Source organism: Hylobates moloch, unplaced genomic scaffold (assembly GCF_009828535.3).
Source record: "Hylobates moloch isolate HMO894 unplaced genomic scaffold, HMol_V3 SCAFFOLD_5, whole genome shotgun sequence".
Classification (NCBI taxonomy): Eukaryota; Metazoa; Chordata; class Mammalia; order Primates; family Hylobatidae; genus Hylobates; species Hylobates moloch.
Genome location: NW_026652280.1, coordinates 157,645,315 through 157,659,007, shown reverse-complemented (window position 1 = coordinate 157,659,007; position 13,693 = coordinate 157,645,315). Strand labels below are relative to the sequence as shown.

The window sequence follows — 13,693 nt, the reverse complement described above, 5'->3', positions numbered from 1 at the left end:
TTTTGTACAGATGAAATTAGACAGGTTTTGGCACGTGTTGCACATTCAATACATGTTAAACATTTTATCATTTTATTAATATATCTATTTCAAGGTGAAATATTAATATAATTAGTTGACGGTGTAATTAGTAGGGGTTCTAATTTCATACATTCTGGAATTCCCAATAAATAAGTGAAAATTATCTTGATGCTAGAAAACTACATCCTAGGAAATCTTTTGTTGTAAACTTAGATGAAGAGGGGCTCTTTTCTACCCACAGCTCCCCTAGTTTACTCAAGCTCCACGTCTCCTCTTTACTAAGCCCGTGTCGGCATGTAGCCCCATCCTGAGCACACAGTACACCCTAATAGATATTTTGCAAATCAGGCAAGTAGCACCCAGGAGCTTTAAACTAAGGACCTTTATATAATTTCAACAAATTCAAAATTCTAAATCTCCACAGAAACACCTTTATGAGGAATATAAGGTAAGAAATATTTCTGCAGTTTATACGGATTTAAAAATTTTAAGGTCAAATCATTGTAAAATGTCATGTAGGAAGAGAAGGCCTTAAGTCTCGAACGGGGTTTCAGGCAGGGAACCTGAAAACCTCACAAAGCCACACATAACACTATTAGCTCAAGGAAATGTTTCTTACTGTAACAGGAGAAGGGAAAGCTCGAATAGAAGTCTACACAGGCTGTACTGAAAGAACGATCAGATTAAAGAGCAATTCAAGCCGGGCATCTTGTGCCTGTAATCCCAGCACTTTGGGAGGCTGAGGCAGGTAGATTTCCTGAGGCCAGGAGTTCGAGACCAGCCTGGCCAACCTGGTGAAACCCCGTCTCTACTAAAAATACAAGAATTAGCTGGGCGTGGTGGCAGGTGCCTGTAATCCCAGCTATCGGGAGGCTGAGGCAGGAGAATCACTTGAACCCGGGAGGCAGAGGTTGCAGTGAGCCGTTGCACTTCAGCCTGGCTGACAGAATGAGACTCCCGTCTCAAAAAAAAAAAAAAAAAAAAAAAAAAAAAGAAAAGAAAGAGCAATTAGAGATTGTTAGCACGAGCGTGATTACACTGCAAGAACCAAATAGTTTAGTTTTTTTTAAGTCAAATATTGTAATTTCAATTACTAAAAAAAATTCATGCTCTTTTAAAAAAGATTAATTTGTAAGGTTGCACAGTACTCCTATAAACCACATTAGATACTTCTAGTAGTTAACAAAGAGGAAAACAGTGACATTTTACAAAATAAAAAGCAGAATCGAATACAGAAAAATATGGCTTAACATCAACCAAAAACCAATTGATTAATACTTGTCAAGATTCTCACCAGACACCCAAATACTGAAGGATCACAATTATTGCATCATTAAGATATATTAAAATAAATGCGACAAGCTTAAAATCTAATAAATCAGAGAGTAAACACATATACTCTGCATAACTGTCATTTAATTTCTTAAAATTCTGCAACTTCCAAAGAAACAACAGCAGCAGGAACAAAAGCTCACATAAATGGGTCACAGTAAAGACCAGTTGCCTCCACTTAATACTAGCACAGTCGTGTGGGCTACGTCATTGAAAGAAGTAGATAATCCATGCACGATCTGAGAAAATTGATTACATATGTGTGTATGTTATATCTTATACAGTATACATTACATCCTCAGCATTAAAAATTTAAAAAGGCCACTCACATAAGTTACATTTTGGAAGAAACGATCTTTTCTAAAGAAATAATAATTGGTGATTTGTTGATACTTGCAGTTTATGTTTGGAATAGTCTCATTTATGGGTAGGCTGAAAACAATGCAACAACTTTCTATTAATCCAGCTCTGATCTTCATACTCTTAGCAGTTTTAGAATAGCTGAGAACAGTGACCTGCTTTTTCAACCATCATATTCCTGAGACATGACTAATTTGAAGCTAAGCAAATTGCACATAATGGGATTCAAGTTCATGATTTTTAGTCTGCACTCTCTTTTCAGGGTACGTGGTCTCCTTCCCCTCCCTGCTTCCACCACCCCCAAAGCTGCCTATTCAGGAGCTAAATTCACCAAACATGAAATCAAAGGAAAATTATTTTTAAGTTTTCTGCAGGCTTATTTTTAAGGAGGATAAAGTTATATTTTTAAAAATATTTATCTTTTCCTTCAGGCACTATTGCATTTTAAAATAATTTCTAAATATTTAGAATGTATTTAGATGTATTTAGAATACTAGATGTATCAGATGTATGGTTTCATAGTGGCTCAAAGTTTTTACAAAAGCATTATATAAATCAGTGAATTTATAAATACCCCAAGTTCTACTATGTAAGATGTTGCTTTCAGAGCCTTTTTGCAAAATCCCATTAAAGGTTTAGCTTACAGACACTGGTGCCAAAAAAAAAAAAAAAAAAAAAAAAAAAAAAAAACAAGCAAAAAAAAAAATGGGTTTTTTTTTTTTTTTTTCCGGTAAGAAGGACGTTGAAATAGGAGAATATTTAAGCTGGCTAAACCAAAGCCAATCCCTGGAAGCTAGTTGCTTTTATAGTGAATGTTTAAATTTTCTCCATCAAATCTGGAAGATTTCTCCATCAAATCTACAATGAAACAATAGTCTAAATGTCATGTACGATTCTCTAAGTACTGAAAGAGTTACACAATTTTAGAACCGAAAGGGACCTTAAACTCCTTCCTCTACCAATGAGGAGCCTGAAGCCTGCTAGTTAACTCACTTGCCTGATCACTTTGGGGCTCATGGATTGTCATTGTTTGGTGGGGTGGTTGTTTTTGTGCTGTGTATTTGTGTGTGTGGTGTATGTGGTACTTACACCCTTACAAACAAGAGCTTTGCCATTTATATTCTCCCCTTCCTAAGTTGCTCTTGCTAAGTTTACTTTCATCAGCAAAAAGAGTGATCAAAAAGAAAAATATATTCTGGCCAGTTCAAACGGGACATTTCTTTTTCTCACTTGGCCTAGTGCAGATATATTAGAGAGACACTTCACACCCAGGACAGCTGACTTCTTAAGTAGCAGCAACAATGAGCAGCGGAGTTCTCTTCTCACTGGAGAGAGCAGAGGAGGTTTCTGAACTTTACCTTGACTTTCCAGCCTACAAACTGTTCCTTCAGCTACTGTCTCCGCTTGCCCACTTTGTCGCTATTCTTTCCTTAGTTTCCTTTGTTTTCCAGCTTAGGGAAGTTTGGTGGGAAAATTTTTCACTTACATTTTGTTGATATTTATTTCCCATATTTGGGTCCTACCCGAATTTTTAGATGTTTAAGAGCAAAAAAAAATTACTGTTTGAGTGAAAGAGGAAAGGCTAAGTCACTGTTCCACATGGGCTGGCTCTGACCTGAACTGGTGACACAGTCTTTGCAATTGAGGAAGGAGAGGAGGTAAGCAGTAAACTTACACAGTTTCCTCCAAGAAGTGTTATACATAGATATTTTTCAAGGAAATTGGAATAAAGCAGTTTATTAATTGAGGGGAATCTAGTTACAGTTAGCACCTGCCACGCACTTTTTCAGGTTGTCGTCATTAACCAAATTCTTCGGGAAAAACAATCTTTGGCACCACTTACTCCAGACAAACCCTGTTTGGAACAGACAAGTGTTCTGACCCTATAGTCACTCCAATGTCCACCAGCCACTCACGAGTGCCCTTAGGGCTTCTCCTTGGTGGTAGCATCCCAGAAATCCTACTAGTTTCAGAAGCGCCCTAGGAAGCCTACATCATGGATAATGGGCTCTGCAAAGCTAGGAGATCAGCCTAGAAGAAGAAAAAGAAACACACCAACAAACACCAGGAAACTATGTGTAATGGTTTGCTGCTTGCGCAAAAACCTCAAAGAGGATGAAGGTCAGACAGGGATAATAGGCCAATTTAATTCTGAAAGCACAAGGTGCAAGAAATTTTAATTATGGTCTGCCACTGAAATCACACAAGATCCAATGGCATCTGACTGCAACTGCTCATCAAGGGAGACAAGAGGTGTAATTGTAACCGCTGCATAATCACTGCGAGGGCACAGGGAAGGCTGCGTTCAGCTCCCAGCAGAGAAGGTATTAAGGGCCTCGAAAAATCCAATACGGGGAAACGAGATTGCATGTAGCCAAACAGAGGCTCCTAACACAAAAGCCAACCCGTGTGTGTGTGTGTGTGTGTGTGTGTGTGTGTGTGTGTGTGTGTGTGGAGGGTTCCAGAAAGAAAATATGAAGCTGTTTGGCCCACACTGGGGATATGAGATTGTTTGAAAACTCTGAACCCCTTTCTGCTTTGTGGATAAATGCACACACAGAAAAGAGCACTGTCTCCTTTAGGGATTTCTCTCCTTGATGAAGCTTCACCCGCTCTCCTTTGTTTAAGACAATTGGCTTGGATGTTCCCGCGATTTACAGTACCAAACTCCCTTTAATTTGTTCCCATCAAACCCAAGTCTGGAGACGAAACGCCACGCACACGACTGGAGGTGCCCAAGCCTGTGCAGCTCTGGCCGCGACGCCCCCGGGCGTTTCCCCCGCACCCCACATCGCGTGGGCGCCCGCAAAGGCACGCGCGGAGAAAGCCCCTCCGTGGACTCTCCACTCCGCAAAGTTGAACAAAGCCGTGAAGTCAGGAGAGCGAGCCTCCCGTCCGCGCCCGCTGCAAAGTTGGCACTGAAGTTCGTGCCGGGCCGTCCCAAATCTTGAGGGGCGGGGGCGCGAGCGTGCAGAGAGGCGGGAGGATGGATGGGGACCGGGAGACAGCGAGGGGAAGGGAGTTTTTCCGAGTGGACGGTCCGCGAGGCGGTTTTCTCCACCCGGAAGCCTGTTTGACTCACAGAGGTCCGGGAGGTGCGCGCCAGGGGAGGTCTCCCGGGGCGGGCGCTGTCGCCGGGGAGGCCGCGGAGCTGTCACCTGCGGGGGGCTGTGGTGGGAGCGGGGGGCGCTCTAAGCGCCAAGCGAGGACGGGGAAATCCACAGTCACCGGCTCTCGGGGCTCCAAGAAGTGGGGGAAGGGATATTCGCGAGTGGGCAGGAGGCCAAAAGCAACACCTTTCGGATACGCTTTTCCCCTCCGACCTCTCCAACTTCCCGCGGCGCTGGTCCAGGACCCCCCCCCCTCCCACCTCACCCCATCCCACGCAACCTCCCGGCCCCCAGTTCGGACCTGGCCACGGCAGAGCGTGGGGTGGAGGGCGGCGGGAAAGCAGAGGGCGCGGACCCCAGATTGCAAACCCTCAGCCCCCAGCAAAGACGAGCAAATGCATTTACAACCGCGCAAGTGTCTGAGCCTTGCGACAGAGCTCGGGTTTGCGCCGGGCGCAGTTCCCCGACTCTTCTGTTGTTCCGAATAAAGTCGATTACGTTGCCCTCCCGGAGCTGATTGGAAGGGAACGGAGAGGAAAAGGGGGGGGGAACGCGGGAAAAAGCTGGGGGGGGCGGCGAGCAATCAACTTTGTAACCCGGCGCCTCCTCGCGCGATCCGTCGCCATGCTTAGCATTCCCACCCCCGCCGCCCCCCTCCTGCCTTTCAAGTGGATACTGAAACTAGGCCAAAACTTTTTCCCCTCCTTTTCTCTTAGCCACTAGACTGGATTGTGCCCCACGGAGCCCCATGGAGCTCTGCTTTCTTAAGCACAATAGCCGGACTAATTAGATCATAGAAGCGAGGCAGTGATACTGTAACAAGTAGCCCAAGAGGCAGCGAGGGAAGGGGCCCGAAAAGACAGAAAGGGGGAAAAGTTTGCAGCTCTCCGCACTTACCAATCAAGCCTCCCACCAGAAAGGCGACGATCTGGAACGCGAGCAGAATCCCACCAACAATGCACAGCTTCTTGGTGCTCATGTTTTCTATAATTGCCCCAGCCATTTTTGCGCCCCCCCCCTTTTTCTTTTCTCCTTGAAATGAATGTTTTAGGGTGTGAGCTTTTTGCCCCCTCCTCTCACACACTCCCTCCTTCCTCGCCTCCCTTCTGGGCGCTGCAAAACTTCGGAGGTGCTGGAGCGCGGCGAGGATGGGACCGGGACGGGGCGCCCGCACGGATTCCCCCGGCGCGGCCGGCCGGGTTCCCCCAATGCCCGGAGCTGTGATTGTGGCCGCTCCGCCGCCTGTGGACGCTTAAAGGAGCAGGGAAGCGGATCACATGACGCCGCCTCCCTCCCTTTCTCCCTCCCTCCCTCCCGCGCTTCCTCCCTCCCTGCCTCCCTCCCTCCCTCCCTCTGCCCCTTGCCCACCAGTTCGGGGCTCGGAGCTGCGGCGCGTGCTGGCGCCCGGCTCCCGGGTCTGGCCTGCAACCTGCCCCTCCGAGGTCTGATGCCATTTCGGGGTTGCTGTTGATGTTAAGCGGGTTCCCCTGCCCGGCTTCTCACAGGTTTCCTTTTCTGGTTTCCGAAGTGCGAGATGTAAATCACCGGTGGACCGCCTTGCAGACCTTTAACTTACGCGTGGACTTCAGGAAACGGTCCCCACCCCACCCCCAACTGCTAGAACTCTCTTTAGGAAAGAGGAGGAGAATTTTTTTTTAAAGGGCCCAATAGATGCCTAAGTCAAAACACAGCGATGCGGAATAAAGTCTCAGCTCGACTTCTTTCTCCCAGGTTCCCAGCCTCGGTTATTAGGCACTTACCCAGCTAAATTCCCCACGGCGCCCCTTGAGGAACCTTGCGCTCCAGCCAAATCTGACCACTGTTCCTTACTCCGGCGCCTGTGCTTCCACAGCCTTAACCCTGCTTATTGCCTTAAAGAGAACACGTTCTACTCCGTCCATGTTAAACCTGATCCAAAACCAATTAGTCTAAAAACACCTTTCTAATTTTCCACACCACCTGCATGCAGTATCTCTGGGAACTGAGCCCTTACAATCCTGTATTTACATTTTTACCTCCTGTTGTAAGGATTTGTGTACACGTTTGTCTCCACCACTGAGCTGTAAACTCCTGGGGAATAGGGACCAAGTTTTTTTTGTTCTTTGTACCCCCCATGGTGCCTAACAAAATGCTAGCTCTAGTAGGTGCCCCCTAATCTTTTGTGGAATGAATAAGTGAATGTGAAAGCAAGCCCACAGTTTGTATTTCAAAAGTCTAAAGCGATCTTAGTTGGTTTAGAGGGTACCCATATTAAGTCACAATGTTTGTTGTCTCTTTGTGAGAAATCGTATATTTTTATCTATACTTAACTTCCATAAAAAGAGGGGTGGGGTTCCCCATAGGGATTTCCTGCTCTATCAACCCTCAATTTCTGGGCCTGGTTTTTCCATATTTCATAAACTGGCCACTTGGCCAACACAACTCACCTTACTCAACAGACCCTTGGTTTGGTGAATACCCCACCCTGCTCCCCAAACGTGCAGTTTCTACCACCACCACCCACACATCTCGTTTCTTGTCCCTCCCATCCTTACACACCCTCTTCATGCCAAGAGACTATTTTTCCCAGTCCTCTCTCCTCCTCTACTCTGTTCCTGAATTCTCATTGCCCTTATAGAAGATGTCATGCAGGTTACACTTAATAGAGGCATTCATTTCTAATCTCCAGGTAGAACAGAGATTTGTCAAGGACAAGCACCAAACTTTATGCATACAAAACTCCATCTCTTCAACGTCTAATGGTTCTCAACAGTTCTGAGGATATACAATCACGTGTCACATAAGGATGTTTCAGTCAACAACAGACCGTGTATGTGACAGTAGTCCTATAAGGTTATAATACCGTATTCTTACAATACCTTTTCTATAGATATGTTTAGATACACAGAGTACTTACTATTGCATTACAGTTGTCCACAGTGTTCAGTACAGTAACATGCCAGACAGGTTTGTAGTCTAGGAGCAATCAGCTACACGGTGTAGCCTAGGTCTGTAGTAGGCTATACCACCTAGGTTTATGTAAGTGCCCTCTATGACATTTGCACAATGACAAATCACCTAACAACACATTCTCAGAAGGTATTCCCATCATTAAGTAATGCATGACTGTGGTTGCGTTTATCTATTCTCTCATTCAACTCTTTATCCAAGTCACTTATTGAGACTTTAACATGTTCCAGGCTTTCTTTCTTAAGCACTCGAGGATACCAAGATGTCAAGGTACTTGCACCTGCCCTAAAAGAACCCCAGTCCAATTGTTATTCACTGAATAGTAATTAATTACCTCTACTTTGGCAAACACCAGGTACTATCAGAAAGCATGAAGTAGAATTGTTGTCCTTCCAATGTCCTTCAGTTCAAAGTACTCAGATACTTTGGGGTATCACGTTCTGAGCCCAACACTCCTAAGGGCCCATTTATCTTTCCTAAAAGTCATTTGTTTTCTCATAAATACCCTTCTTCTCCTATTAAGATAGTATATACGCTCCAAATTCGATTAACAACTGCCTCCTTGAGTGGTTATGAATGCCCACATGCATTTGATATATGTGAACAAAAATTTGTCTTTTGTGTTGCTAATCTGTCTTTTGCCAGTTTAGTCCACAGACCCCCAAGCACTATGCATAAGAGGGTAGAGAAAAAATGGCGGGTTTTTTTGTTTGTTTATTTGTTTGTTTGTTTGAGACAGTCTCATTCTGTCGCCCAGTCTGCAGTGCAGTGGCACGATCTCGGCTCACTGCAACCTCTGCCTCCTGAGCTCAAGCAATTCTCCTACCTCAGCCTCCTGAGTAGCTGGGATTACAGGTGCCCACCACATCTAGCTAATTTTTCTATTTTTAGTAGAAATGGGGTTTCGCCATGTTGGCTAGGCAGGTCTTGAACTCCTGACCTCAGGTGATCCGCCCACCTCTGCTCCCAAAGTGCTGGGATTACAGGTATAAGCTACCATGCCTGGCCCCCATCCACTTCAAATATAAACTAGATCCATAAAAAATGTCTGGAGTGGTAGAATTGATTTATTCAGATTAGTGAACTCCTTGACTTAGTTTTTAATGAGCTACTACAATACACCCAACCCCCTCTGCTCCGAAATGCATCTCTGCAGAGTAACTAGCCTAACTCCTTAGGTTTCCATTTTCTCATCTGGAAATGAGATGCTGGTTCTCCACCAGGATGATCCCCTGCTTTAAAAGAGCACTTATTCAATAGTTATTTTAATTAAAAAGGGATATTTCTAATTGCTAATCAGTACTTCTGTCATGAGATTGCCAATAATGCCCAACTGGGTGGGATGTAGACCCCTGTAGTATTCATCACCATGGGCTGCTTTAAAAAAATCGAATTTCTATCACGTCTTTTTAAACATTAAAAGTGACTGTGAATCTTTATTTCCCAAGCGGACAACACAGGTGAATAGAAAAGAACATAACAGTTAGAGTCAGCTGGATCTGGGGGTGGAAGCCAGATCCCACCTGCCCCTTGTTTCATGTGACTATAGGCCATTATACAGTTACCACCTCTGAGGCCTCTGTAAAAGCTTCACTCTTTACAGAAGAGTTTTCTCTTCCGTAAAATGGGAATAATAGTACTATTTCATGGTATTCTTGTAAGATATGAATATTTATTATTATATTTAGGAAACTAAGGGAAATCAATAATTTTGTGTTTAAAAACTAGTAAAACTAGTGAAACTGATGACTGAGTATTGCTCAGCTCTAAAATTTGTATCATATTATGATTACTCTTTGAAGCATATGTTAGGAGAAGTCTAGGTGGTTAGCTTTACTTGACAAGTGTGTTAATAAGGACAACATCTAGTATTGAACTTTGACAATACTCAGTGGTTTTTAACATAGAAACATCTGTTCTAAAAACTTCCAACTCCCAGGGAAATGTTTGCTTTGAGTCATCGTCATTAGGTAGATTATCCCAGAGACTGAAATAATCCAAGGGTAAATCCAACTCTGTCAATAAAAACTGATCATTTCAACTCCATTCCACTAGACTTTAAATTAGGTATTCTGATATATTCATCATTTTATTCAAAGTGTTTGGGATATGCCGGGCATGGTGGCTCACACCTGTAATCCCAGCACTTTGGGAGGACGAGGTGGGCGGATTACCTGAGGTCAGGAGTTCGAGACCAGCTTGACCAACATGGAGAAACCCCGTCTCTACTAAAAATACAAATTAGCCGGGCATGGTGAGGCATGCCTGTAATCCCAGCTACTCAGGAGGCTGAGGCAGGAGAATCGCTTGAACCTGGGAGGCGGAGGTCGTGGTGAGCTGAGATCACGCCATTGCGCTCCAGCCTGGACAACAACCGCAAAATTCTATCTCAAAAAAAAAAAAAGTGTTTGGGATATGGAAGGTCACAGTGATGTTCCATGCATATGTATTGAATAGATGAATGAATGCATGAATTCATGAATGAATGAATGGATAAATGGATATCTAACCGAAGGTAGATATAACTCCTCCCTCACCCCCAATTCCTATATATAATTGACTGACAATATTCCTACCTGGCACCTATCCACTAGGCTGCATTTTACACATGTATCTATATATGTGATGTGTTGTTACCCTAACTGGCTTGCAAATTCCTTCAACACAAGGAGAGTGTGATCTGAGCCTTTGTGTGCCTCACAGTCCCAGCACAGCACCTTGCACAGAGGAGGGCTCAGATTCTGGAGGTGAGAAAGCCTCCTTTGGAAGCCAAGAGCAGCATATTGTTATTGGCATTGCAGTAAATGTAATGTAGGGATCTCAAAAAATTGAATACATCTCCTTAAACACCTCATTTACTTCCCAGAGTGACCTAACGAGAGGAATAATCCCACTCTGAGTCGTCTCATTCTCATAAATAGCTTTTATCCATAAATGGCATCCCTATGGCTCCATCGTTGTTGGTATTTTCTGGTAATTGGTGCCTGTGAATGTGAGCGAGCACTGTGGGTTCACACTCTATTATTCAGTGTCACTTTTCACCACACACACACACACACACACACACAACTTCCTTTAAAATGCTTTTTTCCCCCAAACAAAACCACCCCTCCCTTCTTTTTCTGCGGACCCCATTGTCTTATTTTGTATGGAAATACAAGACCTTTCTTAATGCCTCCTTTTACACAATAACCGTGGGTAGGAACTATTCAGAAAACCAATACTTCAACCTGATCTTCAATTGCTTAATAAATACCCCATGTCCCACTCCCGTTTTGCATCTCCACCTCCTCTGTAGATCTTCATTTCACCTTTTCTTTTACATTCCACAGACATTTCAGTCATTAGGCTTATTCAGTCACAGCTTTGTGTCTTGCTAGCTGTGTAATAAATGTGGGGAAATTACCTTTCTCATTTCTTACAAAGAATAATACCAGTCTTATGGGTTGTCATCATTAAACAAAATAAAAAGTGCCTAGCACAGTGCCTGACACAAAGTGAATACTCAACAAATGCGGCATGTTATAGGGGAGGAGGGTTCTGTCCCCAGAGAGCGAAACAAACAAAACAAACTATAAAACCCCTAATTATAGTCTCTCTTATAAAATTGCCTCTTTGAACCCAAGCAACCTGGAAGGGCAGGTAAGAAACTTTACAGGTTTCCAGAGGCCTCTAGTGGGAGGCAATCAACAGTGTGAAGTAGCCAGCCAGCCCCCTGTTTCTCAGGCTTGAAAGAAGCTGCAGCAGAGAGCTGAGAAGCCTCCAGTGTTTAAGCCTTTGAGATCACCTGTGCTGGGTTCCTCCGGCAGAGGTGGGGAAAAGAGCTTTTTCTTTTTGCCAGTTTTCATAGTATAAGCCAAATGGGGGCTGAGCTGACGTCTCCTTCATGTCATGATGGCTCTTCTTCCCCATCTCCCCCTGAACTTTCTCATGCTCACAAGTTCCTTGACATCTGCTTCTCTCTTTGCAGAGTGGTGATAGGTGGAAAATCCGGGAAGGCCCAGAAACACCTGCCCCGGACAGTGGTTCCTGTGATATGCAGACAACACCCAGCGCCGTGGCAGACTCGGCACACAAATTTTTGTAATGAATGATGATGAATGAACAAGTTCCAGTCCCTGGCTGTGCAGGGCTTTGGGGAGACCTCCCGTAGACGGCCAATGTCAGGAAGGGAAGCTGAGGCTTAACCTCAGCCTTAGCCTAGATGTGTTAAGAATAGACGCTGACTCAAGCCAAAGCCCAATCTTTATCCCCATTGTAGATTAGCTCAAAATCATCACTAAGTAGCTCAGCATGAAGGACAACGTACCATAAAAACAGCTTAGGATGCCTATATGTAACATGGAAAAGCAAAGGTTGCATGAGGATAATATACATGAAAATCAAGGACCTTTCCTACTTTGCATTAGTGAAAAGAAACTGGAATGGCTGGGAGTGAGGGAGGACATCATTCCTCAAACATCAAAAAGAGTGGCAGTTAATAGCTCCTATGAATAATGCCAGTAATTATAGCAATAACAAGAATGAGAACTTATGTTGACTACTTTCTATGTACCAAGCACTCTTCTAAATGCTTTACCTATGTTATCTCCATTGATCCATGCAACAATCCTGTAAGGTAGGTGCTATTTTAATCACTTCAAAAAGAGGAAAACCGTTTCAGAGAAGGAATATTCCCTTGGCCACATTGCCAGCAAACTGGAAAGCTGAGAATTTTTTTTTTTTTTTTTGAGACGGAGTCTCGCCCTGTTGCCCAGGCTGGAGTGCAGTGGCCCCATCTTGGCTCAGTGCAGCTCCGCCTCCCGGGTTCACACCATTCTCCTGCCTCAGCCTCCCAAGTAGCTGGGACTACAGGCACCCGCCACCACGCCTGGCTAATTTTTTGTATTTTTAGTAGAGACGGGGTTTCACCATGTTAGCCAGGATAGTCTCAATCTCCTGACCTTGTGATCCGCCCGCCTTGGCCTCCCAAAGTGCTGGGATTACAGGCGTGAGCCACCGCACCCAGCGACAGGCATTGTTTTAATGTTTTTTGCCTGCTCCTCTGTTCATATGTTCAACTCTGTTCTCTTCCTCAGTACGTAACTCCCACTCAGAGCAAACTCCCTCCCATTAAGCCTTAAATTTTTACAATCTGTCTTTGCTGGTATTGCTGCTAAGGGCTTTTCCAGTTTGAAGATCAATTTTCAAGTCAAATGACTCATGAGAGTAATTGTTAACCATAATTCTAGAGTGTTTTGAGGACATTCTTAATATACATTAGCAAAAGACATGTAATACATAAAATTAATTTTGTCTTAGGTAATCTGCAAATTAAGTCTTACAATATTTCTGTTTGTTTATTTTGTTGTCATGATATGAATCCCCAGTGAAGACCCTCTTTGCCGAGTTTGAGTTGTTTTGTGAATACTGTTCATCTGAAGACAACAATGTATGAGGGCAACATTTTCCTATTTCTGTTATATGTTGCTGTGGTTTGGCTTATCTGATCCCTCCAAATCTCACATGGAAATCTGATCCCCAAGGTTGGAGGTGAGGCCTAATGAGAGGTGTTAGGGTCATAGAGGTGGATTCCTCAGGAGTAGATTAATGCCCTTCCTGGGGGTGGGTGGTGAGTGAGTTCTCACTCTGTTATTTCCCAGGAGAGCTGGGTGTTACTTCCTCTCTCGCCATATGATCTCTGTAGATGCCAGCTCTCCTTTGCCTTCCCCATAAGTGGAAACAGTCTGGGGCTGCCACCAGATGCCCAGTCTTCCAGCCAGCAGAATTATGAGCCAAATAAACCTTTTTTCTTTATAAATTACCCAGTCTACCTACAGAATGGGAGGAAATTTTTGCAAACTATGTGTCTCACAAAGGTCAACTATGCAGCATCTATAAGGAACTTAAACAAATTTACAAAAAAAAAAAACCTTGTTAAA

At 44.1% G+C, this 13,693-nt stretch overlaps 2 protein-coding genes across 3 annotated transcripts in view; one reads left to right on the top strand and one right to left on the bottom strand.

The window, feature by feature from the left end:
- Nucleotides 1–6,051, bottom strand: part of WLS (Wnt ligand secretion mediator) — a 129,718-nt gene extending 123,667 nt beyond the window's left edge. The window contains exon 1 of one of the 2 annotated variants that reach the window (XM_032155640.2): nucleotides 5,721–6,051. In XM_032155640.2, the coding sequence (XP_032011531.1) occupies nucleotides 5,721–5,826 (106 nt within the window). In that variant the 5' untranslated portion in view covers nucleotides 5,827–6,051. The remainder of the gene's footprint in view (nucleotides 1–5,720) is intronic. The other variant, XM_032155639.2, reaches the window with a different exon arrangement.
- Nucleotides 5,972–13,693, top strand: part of LOC116467991 (cytochrome c oxidase subunit 5A, mitochondrial-like) — a 28,731-nt gene continuing 21,009 nt past the window's right edge. The window contains exons 1-2 of the mRNA XM_032151574.1: nucleotides 5,972–6,067; nucleotides 11,743–11,855. Coding sequence (XP_032007465.1) covers nucleotides 5,972–6,067; nucleotides 11,743–11,855 — 209 coding nt within the window. The remainder of the gene's footprint in view (nucleotides 6,068–11,742; nucleotides 11,856–13,693) is intronic.